Below are 27,868 nucleotides of genomic sequence, written 5' to 3' on the forward strand. Positions count from 1 at the left end.
GAAGAGCAGAGTGGGCAGCCTGAATATTTATGGGACTCCAGCCTGGGCACACCTCCAGAACTGGGCACACCTCCCCAGGGATTGGCTGGAGTCCCCTAAATATTCAGGCTGCCCATTCTGTTCTTCCTCCCACTATAATTCTAGAATACAAGGGGAAGCAAGCAGCCTAGGAGACTGATCAGGCCTAAACATTCAACCCTTGAGCCACTGATTACAGGAGAGCTAGTTAGGTTTATCTAACAGCCTACAGCCTACACTACTCTGGGACGGGGCTACATAGAGTACTCAATTTGGAGATAGGAGAGTCTATAAATAGTGTGAGGCCGGAGACGGCAGTGTTGAGTTCCTGGGTCCAGTCCTGCTGGAGGAGATTCCTGTGCAGGGGCTCTGATCCTGGGGCAGACATGCTAGAAGGAGCCACTAGAAAGACATTGAGGTTCCTGCTAAGTCTTAGCTGGGGGGCCTATTCACAATCTTGAGTCCTGGAATCAAATTGGGTCTGGAGAAGCTCACTGAGGAGAACCAGGAGGACGTTGATGGGGAAAGTGTCCAGCTGTCCTATGGTGATGTAAACCTGCATCTCCCTCATTGAGAACAGCCTGGTGGATGTCGGAAGGAGGCAACTGATGATCCTGTGGCTGTGTGAGTAAATGACCCAGGTGCTGGAAAGTCCGTGACCATGTGTAGCTTTGGGTCTCAAGGAAAAGTCACCATAAGCATAGAGATTCTGTGGGACAATGTTTTTGTATAGTTCAGCAAGATAGCTAAGGCCTCTTGAATATGGGCGGACAACCAGGATTCTGCTTGCTCTCTGGGGGATCTGTCCACTTCTGCAGAGCGGGCCCATGCCCGTTCTCCTCTATGGATGATTGGATGTAAACAAACTGCCTGTCCGTTTACACCCGACTTCCATCTGACCTGATCCGCCAAGATGGAGAGGAACAGATCTCCATCTGTCTGTTTTTTTAGCAGATCGAATTGGATGTAAGCAGGTGTAAATGGACACATGTCCGTTTACACCTGCCACTCCATAGAGCAGAATGGAGGGTCCGATCAGGTCCACCTGAAAAACAGATGAACCCAATTGGACTGCTAGTGTGGAAGGGGCCTACAGAGTCCTCAAAGTGTTCAATTTGCCAGTTCTTGGGGTGCTCCCCCCTGAACCTCGTAAAAGTTCAACGCTCCAATAAAACCCCTGAAAGACACCCCTAGACTGTTCCTTTGAGCCAGTGGAAGAGTGAAGAAAAATCTGTGTGCCTGGCTGCGAGTGCTGTAACTGGGGGAATAGGACTTAGTTCACCAGGGTTAAGGGGTGGGCTACATGGGAATGAGTTACAACCATGGTGTCCAGTTTTGGTCACCAGTCCTCAAGAAGGATGTGTTTGAACTGCAGAGAGTCCAGAGAAGGTTAACAAAGCTAATAAGGGGGCTGGAGGACCTCAGTTATGAGGAATGACTACAAACATAAAATATATTCTCCCTAGAGAAGAGACACTTAGGAGGGGGCATGATCCCAAATCTTTAAATGGTGGCTCCAGCATTAGGAGAAGACTGTTTAAGTAGGTCTCTGGTCTGCTTCCAGTTTGATCCGAACACACGTAAAAACCAAACTTTGCTTGTTCATCCAGTTGCCAGAGTTTAGCCAGTTCTTCAGGAACCAAACTTCCCATCTAGTAGCAGGTTTTATCCTCCTCCTATATATGACCGCTTCCTTCCACTTTCCAGGGTCCAAACATTAAACGTCACCCACAACCGTGTATAAAATCTCCTTCTTTCCTAATTTCCTTAGGTGTCCAATTCTCACATCTTCACTCCAAAATCTTCATATTCATACCTTCTATGTCCACTTGTTCGGTTCAGTGAAGGACCATCTTTGGGGCAACTATTTGACGACACAGACAAGGTGGAAGTGGGAGCAACAGGGCACACTTGAACCTTTTGAATGGCACAAATGAATCACTTCAAGAGTTGGGTTCAGCAATGGGCCAAATGAGTCACTTCGAGAGTTGGGTTCAGCAATGGGCCAAATGAGTCACTTCGAGAGTTGGGTTCAGCAATGGGCATATGAGTCACTTCGAGAGTTGGGTTCAGTAGTGGGCCAAATGAGTCACTTCAAGAGTTGGGTTCAGCAATGGGCAAAATGAGTCACTTCGAGAGTTGGGTTCAGCAATGGGCAAAATGAGTCACTTCGAGAGTTGGGTTCAGCAATGGGCAAAATGAGTCTCTTTGAGAGTTGGGTTCAGCAATGGGCAAAATGAATTTCTTCGAGAGTTGGGTTCCGCAATGGCTTCTTCTATCTATCTGCAATTCCTACTCTTACCCTCTAAATATATCTTAATCACCTTTTTGCAAATTTCCTGAGCCCAAACCAGTGGTGTGCACAAGAGTCTCGGCTGTGCCAGGTCTCTGCCTCCTCATTGGCTGAGACAGGAGCGGGAGCCACTGGCAGTGAGCCAATGAGGAGGCACGGCTGAGCCATAGCTCCGTAGGTGAATAGACACAGGGAGCTGCAACACGAGAGTGCACCTGCTTGGGTGCCCCTATAGCAAGCTACTTACTATGGGGACACCCAGCAGAAAGGAGGAGCCAGAGCATCAACAGGGGACCCGAGGAAAAAAAAACAAAAAAAACTGAACCTTTAGTATCACTTTAAGAAGATTAGAGACGTCATTAGGAGGAAGAGACAGAAAAAGAATCTAAAAATGCTCCACATTCACCACGATGATGCAAAAAAATCAGGTGATCGGCAATTTCAGCTGGTTAGTGGTCCTCCATGCACCTTCCAGTCCAGGTTTAGCACCTTCTATGTCCACTTGTTCGCTTCAGTGAAGGACCATCTTTGGGACAACGATTTGGCAACACAGATGAGGTGAAAGTGGGAGCAACAGGGCACACCTGAACCTTTTGAATGGCACAAATGAATCACTTCAAGAGTTGGGTTCAGCAATGGGCCAAATTAGTCACTTTGAGAATTGGGTTCAGCAATGGGCCAAATGAGTCACTTCGAGAGTTGGGTTCAGCAATGGCTCAAATGAGTCACTTCGAGAGTTGGGTTCAGCAATGGGCCAAATGAATCACTTTGAGAGTTGGCTTCAGCAATGGCACAAATGAATCACTTCGAGGGTTGGGTTCAGCTATGGGCCAAATGAATCACTTTGAGAGTTGGGTTCAGCAATGGCACAAATGAATCACTTCAAGAGTTGGGTTCAGCTATGGCACAAATGAATCACTTCGAGAGTTGGGTTCAGCAATGGGCCAAATTAATCACTTCGAGAGTTGGGTTCAGCAATGGGCCAAGTGAATCACTTCAAAGGTTGGGTTCATCAATAGGCCAAATGAATCACTTCAAGAGTTGGGTTCAGCAATGGGCAAAATGAGTCACTTTGAGAGTTGGGTTCAGCAATGGGCCAAATCAGTCACTTCTGATGGAAGATATATTGAGCAGTACCTTTGTATAGAGGAATAGGTACTCTACCAACATGTGACATTTGAATGGCCTATGTAACTTAATAAAAAGGTTCTGCCCACCTTTGTATTACTTTGAGTACAGCCCTCGTATTTACGACCCCATGCATTGTAACTTCTCATTTTATCTACTGGAGAACACTCTTCAGAAGAAGACCAAAGGAACTAAAATACCTGGACTTAGGAGAAGTCTATCGGACACATCGATAACATGAAAGAAGCTCAGGCTGACTCCATGTGGACTAGGGACACGTTAGTTTTAGGCACACATATTATAGTCTGTGTTGTGGCACGCAGTTATACAGAACTCTTCCAAAGTTGATGTCACTGGAGCAGCAGAGGACTTGTACATTAGCATAGCTCCCAACTGTCCCTGATTTCGAGGGACTGTCCCTGATTTGGAACAAAGTGACATATTGGCATGGATGTCACTCCACTTCTTCAAACTAAATCTTTCCAAAACAGAACTCATACTATTCCCTCCAGCCCATGCCCCCTCCCCCGACTGCTCCATTAAGATCAATAACACAACCATCATTCCCTCCCCTCATGCCAGGGTACGAGGTGTAATCCTAGATTCCCATCTGTCCTTTCACCCCCAAATCCAATCACTGTCCAAATCTAGTAGACTTCACCTCCGCAACATCTCCAAGACACTCCCATTTTCAACCACTGAAACCACCAAGCAACTTATTCACTCCCTGGTTATCTCTCGCCTTGACTATTGTAACTCCCTCCTCATTGGCCAACCTCATCCCAGGCTATCCCCTCTTCAGTCTATCATGAATGCTGCTGCCAGCCTCATCCACCTTACTAACCATTCCGTATCTGCCATCCCTCTCTGCCAATCCCTCCACTGGCCTCCACTCAGTGTCCTCCATCACTCTCTGCCAATCCCTCCACTGGCCTCCATTCAGTGTCCTCCACCCCTCTCTGCCAATCCCTCTACTGGCCTCCACTCAGTATCCTCCACCCCTCTCTGCCAATCCCTCTACTGGTCTCCACTCAGTGTCCTCCATCCCTCTCTGCCAATCCCTCCACTGACCTCCACTCAGTGTCATCCATCCCTCTCTGCCAATCCTTCCACTGACCTCCACTCAGTGTCCTCCATCCCTCTCTGCCAATCCCTACACTGTCGCCATTCAGTGTCCTCCACTCTTCTCTGCCAATCCCTCCACGGGCTTCCACTCAGTGTCCTCCTCCCCTCTCTGCCAATCCCTCCACCAGTCTCCACTCAGTGTCCTCCACCCATCTCTGCCAATCCCTCCACTGGCTTCCCATTCAGTGTCCTCCACCCTCTCTGCCAATACCTTCACTGACCTCCACTCAGTGTCCTCCATCCCTCTCTGCCAATCCCTCCAATGTCCTCCACCCCTCTCTGCCAATCCCTCCACTGGCTTCCACTCAGTGTCCTCCATCCCTCTTTGCCAATCCCTCCACTGGCCTCCATTCTGTGTCCTCCACCCCTCTCTGCCAATCCCTCCACTGGCCTCCATTCAGTGTCCTCCACCCCTCTCTGCCAATCTCTCCACTGGCCTCCACTCAGTGTCCTTCACGGCTCTCTGCCTATCCCTCCACTGGCTTCCCATTGGCCAACGAATAAAATTCAAAACATGAACAATAACATATAAAGCCATTTATAACTGCGCCCCAAATTACATCACCGAGCTTGTCTCCAAATATCACCCAAACCATCCTCTCCTCTCCTCCCATGACCTCCTACTCTCTAGTTCCCTTGTCTCCTCCTCCCAGGCTCATCTCCAGGACTTCTCCAGAACCCCCCCATCCTCTGGAACTCTATACCTCAATCTATCCGACTATCGCCTACTCTGCTCACTTTTAGGCGATCTCTGAAAACCTGGCAGCGCCATAAATCCTGTATAATAATAATAATAAAAGTCCCTCTGTCCCTCCTTCCTCCTTATTTGTCCCTCATTTTGTATATATATATATTTATTGAAATATATTTCAAAATATATTGAATATGACCAAAATTGTAGTATTTCAAATATATGTCAATATATTTGAGAAGAATATTACAAAAAAAAATAAAAAACTTTATATATACACTGCATGTTGAAACGTGTTTTTTATATATTACAAAATACATGAAAAATTTAGTTTTTTTAAATATATTCTTCAGATTTTTTTTAACATATACAAAAGTTATTTTAACATATATTTTTACATATATTTGTAAATGCATTCCAAAAATGTAGAATAAATGTATTTTTAAAGGCATACAATATATTTGAAAGTGTATTTTTACAAATATTTTTCAGATATTTTGTAATAAAAACGCATTTCAACATACAGTATGTGTGTTTGTATATATATATATATATATTGAAATATGTTTTTAAATATGTTGAATATGGCCAAAATTGTAGTATTTCAAATATACCTCAATATCTCAATATATTTGGGAAGACTATTTAAAAAAAAAAAATTATATATATATATATATATATATATATATATATATTTTATATTTATTTTGTATTTATTTATTTAAATATATTTTTAAATATATTGAATACGGCCAAAATTTAAGTATGTCAACCATCGTCAAGATATTTGGGAAGAATATTTTAAAAATATATTTCAAATATATTTTTCTTCCATGTGGGGAGGATGGCAATTTTTGGTGGGCTATAAATAGATGTCCTCAAGTTTCAGCATGCAGTTTGGGTTAGAGCACTAGTGTTTGCTAGTCTACAACAAAATGGCTGACCAAACTACCAATCAGAAAAGAGCCTGCCTTTTACCCATGCTTCTGAGCATTGGGGGGGGGGGGGGGGATGGGCACTATTGTTGCAGGAAGTGAATGGAAGAGAGTTGGGAGCGATGGAGGCAAACTGCACCAACCTGACGGAGAGGATATTACGGCTCACCCTGGAGATCATCTACCTGCTGACCGGGGAGGTGAGGAGGATTCTGGGAGCGCAGTTTTATTCCAGCAGCAAGTGTCCAGCGGATATTATTTTTTGTTTACTATTTTTATTTCTAATATTTTTTATGGCAGACACATTTCAATTTCAATTTGTACACACTGAATTTTTTGTTATTTTTTTTTTTTTTTTTTCAACCAACAACAAGCTACAAGAGAAAGTTTTACAGAATTAGTGTTGCTGACGGCTGGATTATTATAGTAACCTTTTTTTTGTTTTTGAGCAATTTTTGTTGACAAGATGCTAAATCATCTCGGGGATGCATTCTTTTTTTCCAAAAAAATGTTCTTTTCCTGAAAGTCGGGAATTTTAACCAAACGGCGCCCATCGATGGCAGATATTGAGGCCGCGCCGGATCATGTACATGTATGTGATCTGGATCTTCTGGGTTAGGGGGGGAGCGTGTGTACACGCCACCCTGGCTGTGCCGCCGTTCGCTACAGCACATGCCGGGTCATGGCCAATGATTTATGGCTGGAACCCGCAGATCAGCTCAGCGAATGACAGAAGAGAGCCCTGTGTTGGTAATTATTAGCACCCCATATGCAATATATTTAGAAAACAAAAATTACACACGCGACATATATTTACAATATACTGGCCTACGCAAATATATTTTAACATGTATTCCAAAAATTTTAATTAAAATATATTTTCCAAAGGCATATATTTAAAAAAATATATTTTTCAAAATATATTTTCTAGATATTTTTGAATATCTAAAAAAAAAATTGCATTTAAACATAGATTTTTAAATATACTTGTAAATGCATTCCAAAATTACACTTTGATATATATTGCAGCATGTGTTCTCAATATATTTTTAATAATATATTCACAAATATATTGAAATATATTTTTGAAATAATAATATAATTTGAAATATAGGTCAATATATTTGGGAAGAATATATTAAGAATGTATTTTTAAAATATATTTAAAATATATTTTTCTTTCGTGTGGGACTGATCGCTGTATTAGGGTCATTGGAGATGTCAGCGTCATTTAGTCAGTCCCCCCTTCCCCCCCCAGCATCAGTTAGTGTCAGATTGCTCGCCACACTATCACAGTCCCGCTATAATTCGGTGATCACCGCCGTTACTAGTGTAGCACTACCCCCTTAGGAGTCGCTAGAAGATTTGGGTCCCCCTATAGTCCTGCACAGCCAGGCATTACACATCTTCACACAGGCTTGAGTCAGAAATCAGCCCTTGAACCCTTGTTGTTTTATTGATGGGATTTAGAACTGGGACAGATTTAGGGGTGTACAGGATGATCAAGGGTACCGAAAAACTGAGGACAACTTCCTGGAACTTCCTTCTCTGTTGGAAAGCTAGCCTGGGTCTCCTTGGTGTACCACCCCACACCCTAGATGAACTTCTCCTTCTCACCCAGCAATCTGGAGGTATCACTGAACAGAGCATCTGGTTCCTGACACTTTACATAGGTGGTCACCAGTAGGGGGCTAATCTGGTTTCCCACCAGAGTGCTCCTTCCCCTATCCGCCCAGGGGGTGTAGGTGTACTCACTCAGATCCTCTCCTGTACCGCTTTTGGGTTGGCTACTACTACCAGGCCTAGCAGCTGGGCTGCACCTTCCCTGCCATACAAGTGGTCCTCTCGCAGGGGGTCAGTGAGTTCCAAGCTTTCTTCTTTTCCAGCTCCGAGTTTGGGGTGGAGGAACTTGACTGGCCTGCACAGAGTCCTGACCTCAACCCCATAGAACACCTTTGGGATGAATTAGAGCGGAGACTGTGAGCCAGGCCTCCTCCCCCGACATTAGTGCCTGACCTGACAAATGTGCTTCTGGAAGAATGGTCCAACCTTCCCATAGACACCCTCCTAAACCTTGTGGACGGCCTTCCCAAAAGAGTTGAAGCTGTTATAGCTGCAAAGGGTGGGGCCAACTCAATATTGAACCCTACGGACTAAGACTGGGAGGCCATTAAAGGCAATGTGCGTGGAAAGGCTGGCCAACCGATACTTTTGGTAATATAGTGTATGTGTAGGAGAGGAGTGTGGAGTGTATGGAAGTGGGTAGTATGTGCAGGGAGACGGGTACAACAATAACCCCCCTCCTCCCCACCTCTCCACCCTCAACAATAACCCCCCTCCCCACCTCTCCACCCTCAACAATAACCTCCATGTTTAATGATGGGGTTAGTATGGACGAGGGGGTCCTGTGTAATGATGTGGGAAAGGGGTCCTGTGTAATAATGGAAGGTAGTATGGGGGGGATCCTGTGTAATAATGGAGGGTAGTATGGGGGGATCCTGTGTAATAATGGAGAGTAGTATGGGGGGGTCCTCTGTAATAATGGAGGGTAGTATGGGGGGGTCCTGTGTAATAATGGATGGTAGTATGATGGGGGGATCCAGTGTAATAATGGAGGGTAGTATGGGGGGGTCCTGTGTAATAATGGAGAAAAGTATGGGGGGGTCCTGTGTAATGGGGGGGAAGGTCCTGTGTAATAATGGAGGGAAGTATGGGGGGGATCCTGTGTAATGATGGAGGGTAGTATGATGGGGGGTCCTGTGTAAAAATGGAGGTTAATATGGGGGGGATCCTGTGTAATAATGGAGGGTAGTATTGGGGGGGGGGGGGTTCCTGTGTAATGATGGAGGGTACTATGGGGGGGTCCTGTGTAATAATGGAGGGTAGTAGGGGGGGTCCTGTGTAATGACGGGGGTATGGGAGATACTTAAACCCCTGCCACAGCTGTAGTGATTGACAGTATCATTCATGGGTGCAATGTCAGTCAAAGCACAGTGCCCCCCCCCTCCTCGGGGCCCATGTGCAGTGAACATGTTGCACCCATGGTTGATCTGCCACTGATGAGAAAATATATCATTATCTCTAAAAATAGAGATGCCTTTGGTTAAATCGTAGCAAGGAAGGACGATGATGGCAGCAAGTTGTGACTTCCTTGTTGGGCAATGTCTACAGTGATTGGTGATCTCTCTCTACAGGATGACGTAGTCGTGAAGAAGACATCAGGAGATGGACAGAACCCCATTATGGTTCCTCTACATTCCTTACTGCTTCCAGAAAGAAACAATGAGAGGAAGATTTTGGAAACCACTAAGAAGATTATTGACCTCCTGATGGGAGAGGTGAGCGGTGCCAGGAATTCTGAGACATTCTCCAGTAACAGACAAGGGATGTGTCTGGATGGTGACTGTATCATTGTGTGTGTCAGGTTCCTATAAGGTGTCAGGATGTCTCCATAAAAGAGCATTTTTACTACTTTGTTTCATATTTACATTTAGAGTGAAACATTTGGAGATTTTAACGTTCGTATCAAAGAAGAATCTAAAGAAGAAAATGAAGAGTATGGTGTGATGAAGGAGCCTTCTGAAGGACACAATGAGGTCATCATGGATAATCAGCCGCCCCTCACATCACCGGGTAAGAGGAGACTTTATTGTAAAGGAGAGAGCAGTACAGAGGGTCCACCTAGATCCCCCATCATCTGATAAACACATAGAAACAATGGATTCAGTCAGTGTGTGTGTTTCCTACAGATGGATCCAGTCATCCAGTGTATTCCTGGGACTCCACACAGGAAGACCAGGAGATCCCTCACCATCATCAGGTAGATGGATCCAGTAATGGGAACCCACCAGAGAGATGTCCCCATCCTCTGTATTCCCAAGATTCCACACAGGAAGATCACACCATCCCTCACCATCATCAGGTAGATGAATCCAGTAATGGGAACCCACCAGAGAGATGTCCCCATCCTCTGTATTCCCAAGATTTCACACAGGAAGGTCACACCATCCCTCATCATCATCAGGTAGATGGATCCAGTAATGGGAACCCACCAGAGAGATGTACCCTTCCTCCGTATTCCCGGGATTCCACGGAGGAAGGTCAAACCAGCCCTCACCATCATCAGGTAGATGGATCCAGTTATGGGAACCCACCAGAGAGATGTCCCCGTCCTCCGTATTCCCGGAATTCCACACAGGAAGGTCACACCAGCCCTCACCATCATCAGGTAGACAATCAATAATCTTTCATAACTACATTTTAATCTGTACCTTTCCTGAATTTTTAATATTTTGTTTTACATTTATATTCAGAGTAATTGTAATATTGCTATTAAAAAAGACATAAAAAAAGAAGATGAGGAGGAGAGTTTGATGGAGGAGTGGGCATATTTAGAAGGACACAAGGATCTCTACAAGGACGTCATAATGGAGGATCAGCTGTTTCTCACATCACCGGGTAAGAGGAGATTTTATTGTAAAGGAGAGAGCAGTACGGAGGGTCCACCTAGATCCCCCATCTGATAAACACATATAAACAATGGATTCAGTCAGTGTGTGTGTTTCCTACAGATGGATCCAGTCATGGGAACCCACCAGAGAGATGTCCCCATCCTCTGTATTCCTGGGATTCCACACAGGAAGGTCCCACCATCCTCCACCATTATCAGGTAGGTAGGACTGAATATGTCAAATTAGGCATAACTCTAAATTGTATTAGATTCTAGTCTTTTATGTAGTCTCAGGATTATGAGGCTCACACTCGTTTCGTGATTTTAGAGGGAAGAAGTGATTGATATGAAAATTGAAGTTAAAGAGGAAGAAGAGATGTATATGATAAATGATCAGCTGTCTATGAAAGAAGCTGAAATGAAGCTGACGCTAACAAAGGAGGAATCTTGTTTAGAAATCAGCACAGGTAACTAGTAAATACATAAAATACAGCACTTCATATACAGCAATAACTCCTGAATGATTTGAACCTCTGCATTTTTTTTACGTTTATTCTTTTACATTTCAATTTATTTTCATCAAATTCAGTTATGTATATTGTACAAATATAATGAAAAATCAAGAAACCGTCACACACATTTTTAGACAGGGAGCACTGTCCTTTAAAATAACTAAATTGTCTGGTTATGATAGGAAGAAAAAAGTATCCAGTGGACCTTTGCAACTTTCAATACAGTGGAAAGTACATCATATGAAAGGTCCATCTTCATTCCTCAATATAAGGTCATGTTCCCAACAAATGAGGAGGAGATACTGTACACTGTATGAAAGGTCTATCTCCATTCCTCAATATAACCTCATGTTCCCAACAAATGAGGAGGAGATACTGGACACCATATGAAAGGTCCATCTCCATCCCTCAATATAACGCCTTGGTCCCAACAAATGAGGAGGAGATACTGGACACCATATGAAAGGTCCATCTCCATTCCTCAATATAACATAATGTTCCCAACAAATGAGGAGGAGATACTGGACACCATATGAAAGGTCCATCTCCATTCCTCAATATAATGTGATGTTCCCAACAAATGAGGAGGAGATACTGGACACCATATGAAAGGTCCATCTCCATCCCTCAATATAACGCCATGGTCCCAACAAATGAGGAGGAGATACTGGACACCATATGAAAGGTCCATCTCCATTCCTCAATATAATGTGATGTTCCCAACAAATGAGGAGGAGATACTGGACACCATATGAAAGGTCCATCTCCATTCCTCAATATAACATCATGTTCCCAACAAATGAGGAGGAGATACTGGACACCATATGAAAGGTCCATCTCCATTCCTCAATATAATGTGATGTTCCCAACAAATGAGGAGGAGATACTGGACACCATATGAAAGGTCCATCTCCATTCCTCAATATAACGTCATGTTCCCAACAAATGAGGAGGAGATACTGGACACCATATGAAAGGTCCATCTCCATTCTTCAATATGACGTCATGTTCCCAACAAATGAGGAGGAGATACTGGACACCATATGAAAGGTCCATCTCCATTCCTCAATATAACATCATGTTCCCAACAAATGAGAAGGACATACTGGACACCATATGAAAGGCCCATCTCCATTCCTCAATATAACGTCACGTTCCCAACAAATGAGGAGATACTGGACACCATATGAAAGGTCCATTCCTCAATATAACGTCATGTTCCCAGCAAATGAGGAGGAGATACTGAACACCATATGAAAGGTCCATCTTCATCCCTCAATATAACGCCATGGTCCCAACAAATGAGGAGATACTGGACACCATATGAAAGGCCCATCTCCATTCCTCAATATAACGTCACATTCCCAACAAATGAGGAGATACTGGACACCATATGAAAGGTCCATTCCTCAATATAACGTCATGTTCCCAGCAAATGAGGAGGAGATACTGAACACCATATGAAAGGTCCATCTTCATCCCTCAATATAACGTCATGGTCCCAACAAATGAGAAGGAGATACTGGACACCATATGAAAGGTCCATCTCCATTCCTCAATGTAATGTCATATTCCCAACAATTGAGCTGGAGGAAGGTCCATCTTTGTTCTTTACCATATTCGTGTCACTAGTGAGTTCACCTCCATCCAGTTAGTTTGGTTGTTTTGTCCATTATTTGTGTTTACCACTGTACCTAATTCCATGGCAGAGATCTGGGAAACAGTTGACTACTAGACCAACATACATGACTCCTAAATACAAAACATGTTGATTAATATTAATTACAATTAATTATTAATATAATTACAGAACTGTTGATTAATAATAGCATTTTTTTCAATAGGAGGACCCAATGGCTGGAATACCCCAGAGGAACATCTTATTTTGTCTGCACATTATAACAGAGACAATAATGAATATCCCCCAGGAGTAAGCATCGTTGCTCAAAATATACATCACAAACTCAATCATATGGTAAGATCAATAGATCGGTTTGAGGAGTCCAAAGATAAGTCGCATACTATTGTCCCGAATGTCCAAACAAGCCTTCCCAATGCAGAGAAATCACCAGATTCTTCTAGTTCTGAGGAATCTTCTTCCAATATTTTTTATCCTTTTGAGGATTGTGAAAAATCATTAATAAAAAAGCATGACCCGGTTGTAAATCAGAGAACTGACACCAGCGAAAAACCTTTTTCGTGTTCTGAATGTGATAAATCTTTCATAAAAAAATCGAATCTCATAGAACACCAGAGAATCCACACCGGGGAAAGGCCCTTCTTGTGTACCGAATGCGGAAAGTCATTCATGCTGAAAACACGACTGAAATCACACCAGAGAGTTCACACCGGCGAGAAGCCCTTTTCGTGTTCTGAGTGCGGAAAGGGCTTCTCCAGTAAAGGAAACCGTGACAACCACATGAGAATGCATACCGGCGAGAAGCCATTTTCATGTCCGGAATGCGGCAACTGTTTTGCGCAGAAGGTGACTCTAATTCTCCACCAGAGAACACACACCACCCAAGACCACTGTCCTGAACTTCATGAAAGTAAAGTTTCATTCTCATGTTCTGAGTGCGGGAAGTCGTTTGAAAAGAAATCTGAACTTCACGTCCATCAGAAGGGTCACACCAGTAAGGAGATCTTCTCTTGCCCCGACTGCGAAAAATCGTTCAAAAGAAAATGTGATCTGGTTGCCCACCAAAAAATCCACACTGGAGAACCTCCTTTTTCGTGTTGCCAGAAGTCCTTCAAAGACAGTTGGGAACTTGTTCGACACCAGAGAATCCACACTGGGGAAAAGCCCTTCCCGTGTTCTGAGTGCGGAAAGTCTTTCGCTCAGAAGTCACAACTAAATGCCCATCGGATAGTCCACACCGGTGAGAAGCCCTTCTCCTGTTCTGAGTGCGGCAAATGCTTCCCCAGTAAAGGAAATCGCGATAAACACATGAGGATTCACACCGGCGAGAAGCCGTTTTCCTGTTCAGATTGCGGCAAATGCTTTGCGCAGAAAGTGACGCTAATTCTCCACCAGAGGACACACACCTCCGGAGACCGATGCAAAACCGATGGTGGAGGTTCATAAGCCGAAGATGTATGTCCATAGAACAATCGTACAATAAAAATGAGAATGCTTGGAAGGATCGGCCAACCCACATGGATTATTTTCGTTTTATTACCGTGGTGTGATCCCTGTTTTAATGTAATTACTTACAATAAATTATTTTTTTTTATAATTTATTGTTCATCTTGGAATCTATGGAATAAACCCGTCCTGGGTTTATTCCACCCTTCCCTTTGTGTCAGGCAGACAGTAATTGAAAGGAAAGCTCTCCAACAAGGACACAAGTAATAACAGACCAGCGGTTATGGAGATTCCAGCAATCCTCCTGTACAGGGCCCAGGCCAGCAGGGGGCCCCAGGTAGCTGGGTGAATCAGATGCGGGCAGGGACGGTGATTGGCACAGCAGAGGGGCAATTACTGGAACCGATCCCCTGTATGGCCCTCACTGCAGCAGCTGAAAGTTGGCCTCTTCTCCTGTCCCTCCCGTTAGCTTTCAGCTGCTGCACAGAGAGCCATACAGGGGATCGTTGTGCACCATATATTTCCCCCTGCTGTTCAGGCCCCCCCCGTGTGCTCCCATCCCTACACTGCTGCTGGCTTCCCTTCCCACCGGCAACTGCAAGCACACAATAGGATCCTTCATGATGGGGAGTGGGGGAAGGGTCCGGTAAATATGTCACATTTACCAGCCTCTTTTCCTTTGCTGAATGAACACTGAGTGATAGTTACCAATCTCTCACTGTGTTCATTCAGAACTGAAACATACCTTTTTTTTTTTTTTGTGTTGGGGCTGTCAGGTTGGCTGTATGGGGCCCCGTGGTTTCTAACAGCAGCCCTGGGTATCAATTTATTTATTTATTTCAGGTACTTCTATAGCGCCATCAATTTACATATATATTGTACATTCACATCAGTCCCTAACCCTTAAGGGGCGTACAATCTAAGGTCCCTAACTCACATTCATACATACACATACTAGGGCCATTTTAGACAGGAGCCAATTAACCTACCAGCATGTCTTTGGAGTGTAGGAGGAAACCGGAGTACCTGGAGAAAACCCATGCAGGCACAGGGAGAACATGCAAACTCCAGGCAGGTGGTGCCGTGGTTGGGATTTGAACCAATGATCCTAGTACTGCCAGGCGGAAGTGCTAACCATTTAGCCGCTGTGCTGCCCATCAATAAAACTGTTTATTATTTAGTAGAGTGTGGAAGAGTTTTATCTGCTTTTTATGACTATGCATATGTCCCCACTGGAGAGACATTCCAGTCCTGATGATAATTATTACTGGATGGGACATTTGGGGAGTCTAGATCCCTACCCGGACATGTTTGTAAATGGTAAACAGGCTTTATTTTCCAAAAGGTCAACAAAACAGCTTCTCTTCATCAAAAAAGTCCATAAACTTCTGATACAAAAAATGAAAAACAAAATTTCAGCTCACCGCAAGCATATACAATAGGGTTTAAAGTCCCCACCTGATCCAGGGGTCCAGAAAATCACAAAAGCCGAAAAACAGCCCACACAAAAGTGTCCTGCCGCCACAAAAGGCTCCATATAACACCTCATGGACACCTGCCGCCTGCTATCTGCCCTTTTCAGCCCTCTCTTACAGGTGGGATAACCCTTTCTGGGCCCAAAGTACCCCTAGTCAGAGTTGGAGGCTTTCTCACACCCTAGATCTGGGGTCCAGAAAATCACAAAAGCCAAAAAATAGCCCACACAAAAGTGTCCTGCTCCATACAGTATAACACCCATGGTGTCAGGGCTCCAGGTATGACCAGAGGTGTGTGGACTGACACAGGGAAACGCAGGCTTCAGATATAGTATAAACAATATAATTTATTTAAGACTAAACAATACATAAACGCAGTGCAAGACTAAACATAAACACAGTGCAAACAAACCAAACCAAAACCCCCAACAGATAACAAAAGAACAATACTAAGCGTAGTTGGCCAGGCCGGGTCGGTAGCAAACGGGCAGGCAAGGTACAAAGGAGCAGGCAGAGCGTACTCAGACGGGCCGAGTCAGGAACAATCAGGCAGACAAGGTACCAAAGGAGCAGACTGGAGAGTGGTCAGGAATAGCAGAGGTCAGGACAGGCGGAGTTCAATCAGAGTCAGGGATCAAGCAGAAGCAGACAGGAAGCAGGTACAGGGGCTCTTGGGAAAAATACACCAAGGCCCTGATTGCAAGTCTGGCCATTCCTTATATGCACCTCCTGCAATCAGCCTCAGGTGTTTTGGCTGACTGCAGGAGTGAGCCTCTGGTTGCTGAGAGCAGCCGCTGGCCAGTCCTGGTACTGCAACCCACAAGGCAGGTGAGTCCCACCACTATTGGCGAGTCCATTCCTGACACATGGGCACTTGCCGCCTGCTTCTTGCCCTTTACAACACTCTCTTACAGGTGGGATAACTTTTTTTGGGCCCAAAGTACCCCTAGTCAGTGTTGGAGGCTTTCTCCCACCCAAGATCCGGGATCCAGAAAATCACAAAAGCCAAAAAATAGCCAACACAAAAGTGTCCTGTTCCATATAACACCTCATGGACACCTGCCGCCTGCATCCTGCCCTTTTCAGCCCTCTCTTACAGGTGGGATAACAATTTCTGGGCCCAAAGTAACCCTAGTCAGAGTTGGAGGCTTTCTCCCACCCAAGATCCGGGATCCAGAAAATCACAAAAGCTGAAAAATAGCCCGCACAAAAGTGTCCTGCTCCATATAACACCTCATGGACACCTGCCGCCTGCTATCTGCCCTTTCAGCCCTCTCTTACAGGTGGGATAACCCTTTCTTGGCCTATAGTACCCCTAGTCAGAGTTGGAGGCTTTCTCCAACCCAAGATCCGGGGTCCAGAAAACCACAAAAGCCAAAAAATAGCCCACACAAAAGTGTCCTGCTCCATATAACACCTCGTGGACACCTGCTGCCTGCTTCCTGCCCTTTTCAGCCCTCTCTTACAGGTGGAATAACCCTTTCTGGCCCAAAAAGTACTAGTACCCCTAGTCAGAGTTGGAGGCTTTTTCTCATCCAAGATCCCTCTGAGCCTCTGAATTCTAGGAATGGCAGGTTAGGGCAGTATAGTGGATGATTAAGGTAGTACAGTGGTAGGTTAGGACAGATAATTTCACTACTAGGGGGACTTAGACTAGAATGAAAGATTCTCCAGAGTCTATGAATGCCTAAACACTTGTAAGGGAAACTGCGTAGGAACTGAAGGTCTTTAAGAGAAAGATTTCTTGTGAGGGTAGAGTATTTCCTCCATAACACAAACTAGATGGGGAAGTTTTCTGGCCACACTGTGTACTGTTTCAAGAAAAGTCCTTGTTGGCCACATTGCATACAGAGGCCCTGAGAAAGGCATCGGGTTCTTTCTTCAGAGGGAAGATGTGATCAGCCCAATTACATGACCAGTTCCTTTGGAGGAGAAGACTGTAGGTGGTTCTAAGGGACTTTCGAAGTTTGGTTCTAGATAAGGCCTTAAGGCTTTGTGCTTGCAAACCCTTTCCTGGATTTCAAAATGAATGTCATTCTGGATGGCCAGAGAAACAAGATCATCCAGGCTAGTGGAAGTTTTTGAGCCTGCCAGTTAATCTTGAATAAGTTCTCCTAGGCTTTGCCAAAAAGGTAGCCATGAGGGCTTTATTGAGTCGGAGAAGTGCACTTGTTGAGGATGAGGCTTGAGTGCGCTCGTCGAAGACTTTCCTGAAAAGATCTAGGAATGGTGCGATACAACTTCTCCCAAAGTGGTACAACCAAGGCCAGAGCGTCCCAAGAAAGCAGAGACACAATGTAAACTACATTAGCACATGCAGCTGTAGGTCAAAATGGATAGCTGTAGTTATGACAGTCCTTAAGAGTTCCTGAAGAAGCTGGAAAGTGATGGTGTGTGAAGAAAAGATGCCAGAAGATGCCCCAGCTGCTGGGCAGGAGCAAGCTGAGGGGAGGTGGTTGTTTTGTTACTGCAACAAGGGAGACTTGGATTTGATCCAGGCAATTGATGGAAAATGGTGGTGGCTCACCATGGGGATTTGGGTGGCCTCAGAAAGTCTTTCTAAGAGATGCTTTGTGGGGTTCATTGGTTGCTGTGGATCCTCGGACATGGTGGATCAAGCAACCTATTACAAACTAAGGTTCATTCCAACTAGGGGGCACACTGGCCAACCAGGTGTTAGTTGAAGAAGCTGAGACTAGGCAGTGGAGTTGGCAATACAGGAGACACAGATGGCTACAATTAGTCTGGGAAAGTCTGGATGGAGTGGAGTTGAGAGCTCTTAGAATGTGTCAAGGTGCAGATTCTAAGGAGTCACCTTGTCTTCACCAGGTTCGGCATTCTGACCCGAGAAGGCAACTACCGAGAACTAAAGGTAGGTGTACAGTAGAGAGTTCCTTGCAGAACTGGGGCACTGGACTCACTGGTCAGTGGATAACGTAATAAAGGAACTGGGAACTGGTGGAGATGCTCAGAACTAGAGATGAGCGAATTATTCAAAAATTCGATTCGGCTGATTCGCCGAATTTGAGGAAGAAATTCGATTCGATGCGAATTAATTCGCTACAAATTTAACTTATTAAAAGGGTTTCTAGGCTTCAGAGAGCCTTTAAATTAGTGCAGAACACTGTACCTTTAATTTAAATGCCCTTGGAGATGAGGAAGGAGAAGGAGAAGGATGAGAAGAAGGAGAAGGATGAGAAGAAGGAGAAGGAGAAGGATGAGAAGAAGGAGAAGGAGAAGGATGAGAAGAAGGAGAAGGATGAGAAGAAGAAGAAGGATGAGAAGAAGGAGAAGGATGAGAAGAAGGATGAGAAGAAGGAGAAGGATGAGAAGAAGGATGAGAAGAAGGAGAAGGATGAGAAGAAGGAGAAGGAGAAGGAGAAGGATGAGAAGAAGGAGAAGGAGAAGGATGAGAAGATGGAGAAGGATGAGAAGAAGGAGAAGGAGAAGGATGAGAAGAAGGAGAAGGATGAGAAGAAGGAGAAGGATGAGAAGAAGGAGAAGGATGAGAAGAAGGAGAAGGAGAAGGATGAGAAGAAGGAGAAGGAGAAGGATGAGAAGAAGGAGAAGGATGAGAAGAAGGAGAAGGATGAGAAGAAGGATGAGAAGAAGAAGAAGGATGAGAAGAAGGAGAAGGAGAAGGATGAGAAGAAGGAGAAGGAAACAGATACAATGTTTCAACCGCTGTATGGAGGGAATGTCACAGAACTGTCAGAAATAGCCTATTTCTGACAGTTCTGTGACATACCCTCCATACAGCGGTTGAAACATTGTATCTATTTGTTTCCATAAATGGAAACAAATAGATACAATGTTTCAACCGCTGTATGGAGGGAATGTCACAGAACTGTCAGAAATAGCGGAGCTCTGCAGATACACTTAGCGGAGCTCTGCAGATAGATACAGCGGTTGAAACATAGGCTATGTTTCAACCGCTGTATGGAGTGAATGTCAGAGAACTGTCAGAAATAGGCTATTTCTGACAGTTCTCTGACATTCACTCCATACAGCGGTTGAAACATAGCCTATGTTTCAACCGCTGTATCTATCTGCAGAGCTCCGCTAAGTGTATCTGCAGAGCTCCGCTATTTCTGACAGTTCTGTGACATTCCCTCCATACAGCGGTTGAAACATTGTATCTATTTGTTTCCATTTATGGAAACAAATAGATACAATGTTTCAACCGCTGTATGGAGGGAATGTCACAGAACTGTCAGAAATAGGCTATTTCTGACAGTTCTGTGACATTCCCTCCATACAGCGGTTGAAACATTGTATCTATTTGTTTCCATAAATGGAAACAAATAGATACAATGTTTCAACCGCTGTATGGAGGGAATGCCACAGAACTGTCAGAAATAGCGGAGCTCTGCAGATACACTTAGCGGAGCTCTGCAGATACACTTTTTGCCGGCTTGGAATTCTTCTTATTTTCATCCTACTTCTTCTTCTTCTTCTTCATCCTCATCCTCATCCTCTTCTTCTTCTTCTTCTTCTGAGGATGAGGATGAAGAAGAAGAAGAAGAAGTAGGATGAAAATAAGAAGAATTCCAAGCCGGCAAAAAGTGTATCTGCAGAGCTCCTCTAAGTGTATCTGCAGAATAGAGGAGCTCTGCAGATACACTTTTTGCCGGCTTGGAATTCTTCTTATTTTCATCCTACTTCTTCTTCTTCTTCATCCTCATCCTCAGAAGAAGAAGAAGAGGATGAGGATTAGGATGAAGAGGAAGAAGAAGAAGAAGAAGAAGTAGGATGAAAATAAGAAGAATTCCAAGCCGGCAAAAAGTGTATCTGCAGAGCTCCTCTATTCTGCAGATACACTTAGAGGAGCTCTGCAGATACACTTTTTGCCGGCTTGGAATTCTTCTTATTTTCATCCTACTTCTTCTTCTTCTTCTTCTTCATCCTCATCCTCAGAAGAAGAGGATGAGGATGAAGAGGAAGAAGAAGAAGAAGTAGGATGAAAATAAGAAGAATTCCAAGCCGGCAAAAAGTGTATCTGCAGAGCTCCTCTATTCTGCAGATACACTTAGAGGAGCTCTGCAGATACACTTTTTGCCGGCTTGGAATTCTTCTTATTTTCATCCTACTTCTTCTTCTTCTTCATCCTCAGAAGAAGAAGAAGAGGATGAGGATGAAGAGGAAGAAGAAGAAGAAGAAGTAGGATGAAAATAAGTAGAATTCCAAGCCGGCAAAAAGTGTATCTGCAGAGCTCCTCTATTCTGCAGATACACTTAGAGGAGCTCTGCAGATACACTTTTTGCCGGCTTGGAATTCTTCTTATTTTCATCCTACTTCTTCTTCTTCTTCTTCTTCATCCTCATCCTCTTCTTCTTCTTCTGAGGATGAGGATGAAGAAGAAGAAGAAGTAGGATGAAAATAAGAATAATTCCAAACCGGCAAAAAGTGTATCTGCAGAGTTCCTCTATTTCTGACAGTTCTCTGACTTTCACATTTACAGCGGTTGAAACATTGTATCTGTTTCCGAATAAAAACATCTGTATCCTAAATGGAAACAAATAGATACAATGTTTCAACCGCTGTACATGTGAAGGAACTGTCAGAGAACTGTCAGAAATAGCGGAGCTCTCTGCAGGGACACTTTTGCCGGCTGATCGGGAAAAATCCGATTCGCGCACCCGAAGTAGGCTAATATTCGGATTCGACGCGAATCAAATTTTTCCTGAAATTCGAATCGAATTCCACTTCGCCTGGTTCGATTCGCTTATCTCTACTCAGAACCACAGGGGGGGTTGCTAGATGCAGGTTGCGGGCAAGGGTGAAGTGGATCACTGAAGCAGCAAATGGACAAGTGTAATGACAAGTGGCTGGCTGAAACACTCAGGGAAACACACAAGTGCTGAACAGCAGGTGGTGGTAGGCCAAAGAGAACAACACTGATTGCTGGAAGCACATAGGAATGGAATGAGTTCCTTGGAGTTTTGGAATGCGGGAATCACATGTCTGTAGGTAACAAATTCCAAAGAGGTACGAGGGAAGGGAAATACAGAGAGAACAGATGAGGTGCTGGTAACAAAAGGCTGGCTGGAACACACCGGGCATCACACTGAAGCAGAGGTGCAGGTAGCTGACTGGAGTGCAAAGGGAGACACGGTGGTAAAGGAGAACATGATGCTGGCTGGAGTACACAAGGATCACAGGAGAGTAGAGGAGATTGGACATCCTCCAAACTCATCTTTAACCAGAACTCCAACCTCCTGCTTTTTTTAATCCAGTGAACTTCCAACCAGCTCATGCCCTGCACCACAGCTTCCATGGCCCAGCCTGCAGCTCATCGGAGTACAAGTTTGGAGTCTGGGTCAGATATGAGTCTGGAGGACGCCCGAGGTCATCTCTACAGGAGAGGCTGATGGCACTGGGAGATGCTGGGGTCATAGAGGCAATGTGAAAAGACACTGGGGATCACAGGAGAGGTCAATACGGAACATAGGAAGTCAGGATGCTATAGTGTGGAGGTGTTGCTCAATCACTGAGCAATCCAAACTATAGCCCTTAAGATGATGCTACCGCCATCATTTTCTGCAGTGCCAGCAGAGGCAGGAAGCTGTGGGGGCCCATACAGAGGAAGGAAGACCCGATGCTGGAGTGTGGAACAGGTGAATGTGACATTACCCTTTTCTTTTAGAAGGCCTCCCCACTTGCAAAGGTTCAGGTTTCAAAAGGAGACAGAGATGAAACCTCCTTACCAGATAGGGAGCAGAGGCATCTGAAGGTGGGACCCACGATGTTCCTTCGGGAATGAAGCCCTTCCAGTCTATTAAGTAATGGCGTTTTGGAGTAGGGACACTTTGGCTTAGAGCAGGATCCCTAAACACATAATATGATTTCTGTTGTGACACACATGTATGTAAAACTGTTCTGAAGGTGAAGGTGATGTCATCTTCAGAGAATCTGAACACTTTGTACCCCTTTTTTCCTTATTCTCATAGGTCAGGCTTTCTCAACCAGGGTTCCATGGAACCCTAGGGTTCCTTCAGAGGTTGCTACGGGTTCCCCAAGTAAAAAAACAATTTCTGCCTCTCGCGACAGCCTTAGCGGCTTTCAGCTTGTAGTCCTCAATGAACTTCCACGGCGCTTTGAACACCTTGGTAGTTCATGGAGTCTTCCTGTGAGAAGTATCAGCTTGCTCGTATGGGATGTACAAGCAAGCTGATCCACCGTCAGTCTGCAGGAGACCTGCATGGCATTTGCTATCTATGGATCGCTGGTGCACTGCTTTAGAGGCTCCTAATGAAAAAAATAATAAATGCTCATTTTGTTACCGACAGCAAAAACATGCATTTATTATTTTTTTGTGGAACAGTGAACTTATCCTTTCAGGCAGCCTTTCTCAACCTTTTCAACCCAAAGGAACCCTTGAACTTACTTTTTGTTCTCGGGGAACCTCTGCCAAAAATTACCGTATCTACAGCTCATGATATATTCGTGTGATGGTTGGTGGGAAGAATGTTCCTCACACTTGTGGTCATTGAGAAGAATTACTGATTGCTAGAAATATCAATGGTGTCAGCGGGAACCTATCTGAGAGGCAGATATTGCTTGTTGCTCAAGGAACCCCTAGCAACCTCTGGAGGAACCCTAGGATTTCATGGAACCCTGGTTGAGAAACCCTGCTTTAAGGGAAGGATTCTTCTCAAAAATAAGCATTTTTCCCAGTGATCATCACCATGGGTTGTAGTAAGTAGGGTTTCCCAAGAGACCAGAAAGTTAGGGTTGCCACCTCAACCCTTTAAAACCAAACACATATTCATGGTTCCGAGGCCAATTTAATGCAGATAAGGCACCAAGTGAGTTTAATTTACCACTTTAATCAGCCACAGAACCTGTATAATTAATATGTGTTCGGTTATTAAAATGTTATTGTAGCCCATACATGAGGACATGTTGACACGCAACTAAAGGAACATGTCATGTGTCTTAGAACATGAGGCATTGCAAGATTTACAGTTACAAGCATGACTCCCAAAGGCAGAGGCATGATGGGACTTGTAGTTTCGCAACAGCTGGATACCCCTGTCTTAGAAATTCATCCTGCTCTTAGCTGATGGTCATTTTCAGTGGATTTCATTAATAGATATCCTCAGGTTTGAGCATTATTTTCTGCTGAACCCTACATTCCTCCAGGTCTGCTGGGCTACAACAAAATGGCCGACAAAAACCAGTCAAAGAACAGCCTGACTGGTACCCATGATGCTCAGCATTGGGAAAGGGGGGATGGGCACTATTGTTGCAGGAAGTGAATTGAAGAGAGTTGCGAGCGATGGAGGCAAACTGCACCAACCTGACGGAGAGGATATTACGGCTCACCCTGGAGATCATCTACCTGCTGACCGGGGAGGTGAGGAGGATTCTGGGAGCGCAGTTTTTTTTATAAATCATCGCAATGTGTCTAATGGACTTTTTTTTGTTTTTTTACTATTTTTATTTCGTAACCTTTCTCTAAGCAACTTTTTTGGACTCATAACTGAATTAAATTTAATTTTTTTCTTTTACCTAAAAAGTTACAAAACGTTTTCCAGAATTTGTGTTACTGGAGCAAACTTTGTTGTTTCTAAATATTTTTTGTATTTGTTGACAAGCAAATCGGGCTTTTTAAATATTTTTTTTTTGCTGGTAATCCTGGAAAAGCACAGTAGTGGTTAAGGGGTTAGCACAGCATGCCTAGCAGTACTAGGGGGTCATCAGTTGGAATCCAAACTACGGCATTACCTGTATGGACCTTGCATGTTCTCCATGTGCCGGTGTTGGTTTCCTTTGGGTACTCTGAGTTCCTCCCACACTCTAAAGACCCAGTGGTGGGTTAATTGGTTCCTCTTTAAAGTTTGATCCAATCATAGGAAAAACAAGACGATGATGGCAGCAGTTGCAGTTTCTTCTGCTGGGGAATGTATATTGTGTTTGCTGATCTCTCTACAGGATGACATAGTTGTGAAGAAGACATCAGAAGATGGGCACAACCCCATTACGGTTCCTCTATGTTCTTTACTGGTTCCAGAAAGAAACAATGAGCAGAAGATTTTGGAAGTCACCCAGAAGGTCATTGAGCTGCTGACGGGAGAGGTGAGCGGTGCCGGGAATTCTGGGACATTCTCCAGTAACAGATAAGGGATGTGTCTGGATGGTGACTAGGGGTGCACCGAAACTTCAATGGCTGAAACGTTTTGGCCGAAAACACCCCTATCGGCCGTTGGTCGATATGAAATAAAGCACCAATACAGGTGTCAAAAAAAACCTCACTGCCGTCCGCTAGTTCTCAGCCTTACCTGAGAAACCATCGAACGATCCCGGCGCTGGTTATAGAGATGAGTGAAGGAAAGATGGCCTCCACTTATCTCTATGCTCTTGGAGGACACTTCCGGTTCTGGCCATTTTTTTTTCCTTTAAAGCACTAGATCAATGCTTTTTTTGATACAATGCTTTACCTTGTAGAGGAGAGATGCGGGGTCTTATTGACCCCATATCTCTCCAAAAAGAGGACCTGGGCATAGAGATGAGTGAAGGAAAGATGGCCTCCAATCATCTCTATGCTCTTGGAGGACCAAAGCGATGTCACTTCCCGTTCCAGCCATTTTTTTTTCCTTTAAAGCACTAGATCGATGCTTTTTTTGATCCAATGCTTTAGATTGTAGAGGAGAGATGTGGGGTCCTATTGACCCCATATCTCTCCATAAAGAGGACTTGTCACTAATTATGTCTTATTATTATACAGTATTTATAAAGCGCCAATAGTTCGCTCAGCGCTGTACATTACAAAGGGGGACAGAACGTGACAGAACAACAACAATACAATGCAAAACATGAGGGGATCGAGGGCCCTGCTCTTTCGAGCTTACAATCTAGGAGGGAGGGGGTGGTGGCACAGGAGGAGATAGCTGTGGGGGATGGGGTGGTAGGAAGAGTGGAGGAGGTTGGCAAGTTAGCAGGGGGTGGGGTAGGCTTCCCTGAAGAGGTGGGTTTTCAGGGTGCACCTAAAGGAGAGGAGAGTAGGTGATAATCTGATGGGTTGGGGCAGGGAGTTCCAGAGGATGGGTGACACCCTGGAGAAGTCCTGGAGGCGGGCATGAGAGGAGGAGACCAGGGAACTAGAGAGAAGGAGGTCTTGTGAGGAGCGGAGTGTGCGTGCTGGGTGGTACTTGGATATTAGGTCAGTGATGTAGTTCGGGGCAGTATGGTGGACGGCTTTGTACGTCAGTGTTAGGATTTTGATTTTGATCCGTTGCGCAATCGGAAGCCAGTGGAGGGATTGGCAGAGGGGGGTGGCGGAAACGGAGTGGTTGGAAAGGTGAATGAGTCTGGCAGCCGTATTCAGGATCGACTGAAGCGGGGATAGCCAGCGGCGAGGCAGGCCAGTGAGGAGGGAGTTTCAGTAGTCGAGTCGTGATATGATGAGGGAGTGGATGAGCTGTTTAGTGGTTTCTGGGGTTAGAAACGTGCGTATTTTGGCGATGTTGCGGAGGTGGAGTCTGCATGAGTTTGTTAAAGATTGGACTTGGGGCTGGAAGGACAGGTTGGAGTCCAGAATGACACCCAGTACTCTGGCCTGCGGGGCGGGTTTGATGGTGGCGTTGTTGGATGTGATGGAGAAGTCAATGGGGGGTGGTGTCCGGGCTGGGGGGAAGACAAGAAACTTGTTTTTGAAGAGGTTCAGTTTAAGGAAGTGGAGTGACATCCAGTCTGATATGTCGCTCAGTAGGTGTGTGATTAGGGCGGAGACCGAGGGGGTGAGGTGGGGAGTTGAGAGATAGATTTGTGTGTCGTCGGCATATAGGTGGTAGTTGAAGCCGTGAGAGTGTATGAGTTGACCAAGGGAGGAGTATTGACCCCATATCTCTCCATAAAGAGGACCTGTCACTAATTATGTCTTATTGACCCCACATCTCTCCATAAAGAGGACCTGTCACTAATTATGTCTTATTGACCCCACATCTCTCCATAAAGAGGACCTGTCACTAATTATGTCTTATTGACCCCACATCTCTCCATAAAGAGGACCTGTCACTAATTATGTCTTATTGACCCCACATCTCTCCATAAAGAGGACCTGTCACTAATTATGTCTTTTTGATCCCACATCTCTCCATGAAGAGGACCTGTCACTAATTATGTCTTATTGACCCCACATCTCTCCATAAAGAGGACCTGTCACTAATTATGTCTTATTGACCCCACATCTCTCCATAAAGAGGACCTGTCACTAATTATGTCTTTTTGATCCCACATCTCTCCATAAAGAGGACCTGTCACTAATTATGTCTTATTTACCTCATATCTCTCCATAAAGAGGACCTGTCACTAATTATGTCTTATTGACCCTCATATCTCTCCTTAAAGAGGACCTGTCCCTAATTATGTCTTATTGATCCCATATCTCTCCATAAAGAGGACCTGTCACTAATTATGTCTTATTGACCTCATATATCTCCATAAAGAGGACCTGTCACTAATTATGTCTTATTGACCCCATATCTCTCCATAAAGAGGACCTGTCACTAATTATGTCGTATTGATCCCATATCTCTCCATAAAGAGGACCTGTCACTAATTATGTCTCATTGTCCCCCCAATATCTCTCCATAAAGAGGACCTGTCACTAATTATGTCTTATTGACCCCACATCTCTCCATAAAGAGGACCTGTCACTAATTATGTCTTATTGACCCCACATCTCTCCATATAGAGGACCTGTCACTAATTATGTCTTATTGACCCCATATCTCTCCATATAGAGGACCTGTCACTAATTATGTCTTATTGACCCTCATATCTCTCCATAAAGAGGATCTGTCACTAATTATGTCTCATTGACCCCATATCACTCCATAAAGAGGACCTGTCACTAATTATTTCTATCACAAGGGATGCATACATTCCTTATGATAAGAATAAAAGTGATTCAATTTTTTTTAAAGGGACAGTGAAAAAAAAATAATTAAATGAATTAAAAAAAAAAGTTTAAAGTGCCCCCGTGCTCGCACGTAGTGGTAAACGCATACGTAAGCCATGCCCACACGTAAACGGTGTTCAAACAACACAGGTTAGGTATCGCCACGAACGTTGGAGCAAGAGCCATAATTCTCACACTAGACCTCCTCTGTAACCTTACACTGCTAACCTGTAGAAATTTTTAAAGCATCA

At 44.4% G+C, this 27,868-nt stretch overlaps 2 protein-coding genes across 3 annotated transcripts in view; both read left to right on the top strand.

Moving 5' to 3' along the window:
- Positions 1–6,266: 6,266 nt before the first annotated feature.
- LOC149453471 (uncharacterized) overlaps positions 6,267–27,868 on the top strand; it is a 46,685-nt gene continuing 25,083 nt past the window's right edge. Inside the window, exons 1-8 of one of the 2 annotated variants that reach the window (XM_089688210.1) lie at positions 6,267–6,390; positions 9,385–9,528; positions 9,685–9,823; positions 9,940–10,418; positions 10,504–10,648; positions 10,762–10,859; positions 10,969–11,107; positions 12,997–14,388. In XM_089688210.1, coding sequence (XP_089544336.1) covers positions 6,313–6,390; positions 9,385–9,528; positions 9,685–9,823; positions 9,940–10,418; positions 10,504–10,648; positions 10,762–10,859; positions 10,969–11,107; positions 12,997–14,237 — 2,463 coding nt within the window. In that variant the 5' untranslated portion in view covers positions 6,267–6,312 and the 3' untranslated portion in view covers positions 14,238–14,388. Of the gene's footprint in view, positions 6,391–9,384; positions 9,529–9,684; positions 9,824–9,939; positions 10,419–10,503; positions 10,649–10,761; positions 10,860–10,968; positions 11,108–12,996; positions 14,389–27,868 lie in introns of those variants that run through there. The other variant, XM_089688209.1, reaches the window with a different exon arrangement.
- Positions 23,930–27,868, top strand: part of LOC149453472 (uncharacterized) — a 78,704-nt gene continuing 74,765 nt past the window's right edge. Inside the window, exons 1-2 of the mRNA XM_089688190.1 lie at positions 23,930–24,071; positions 24,650–24,793. Of these exons, the coding sequence (XP_089544316.1) occupies positions 23,994–24,071; positions 24,650–24,793 (222 nt within the window). The 5' untranslated portion in view covers positions 23,930–23,993. The remainder of the gene's footprint in view (positions 24,072–24,649; positions 24,794–27,868) is intronic.

This window comes from Staurois parvus, unplaced genomic scaffold, assembly GCF_062004578.1.
Source record: "Staurois parvus isolate SC_StPar_1 unplaced genomic scaffold, SC_StPar_1.0 ptg000449l, whole genome shotgun sequence".
Classification (NCBI taxonomy): domain Eukaryota; kingdom Metazoa; phylum Chordata; class Amphibia; order Anura; family Ranidae; genus Staurois; species Staurois parvus.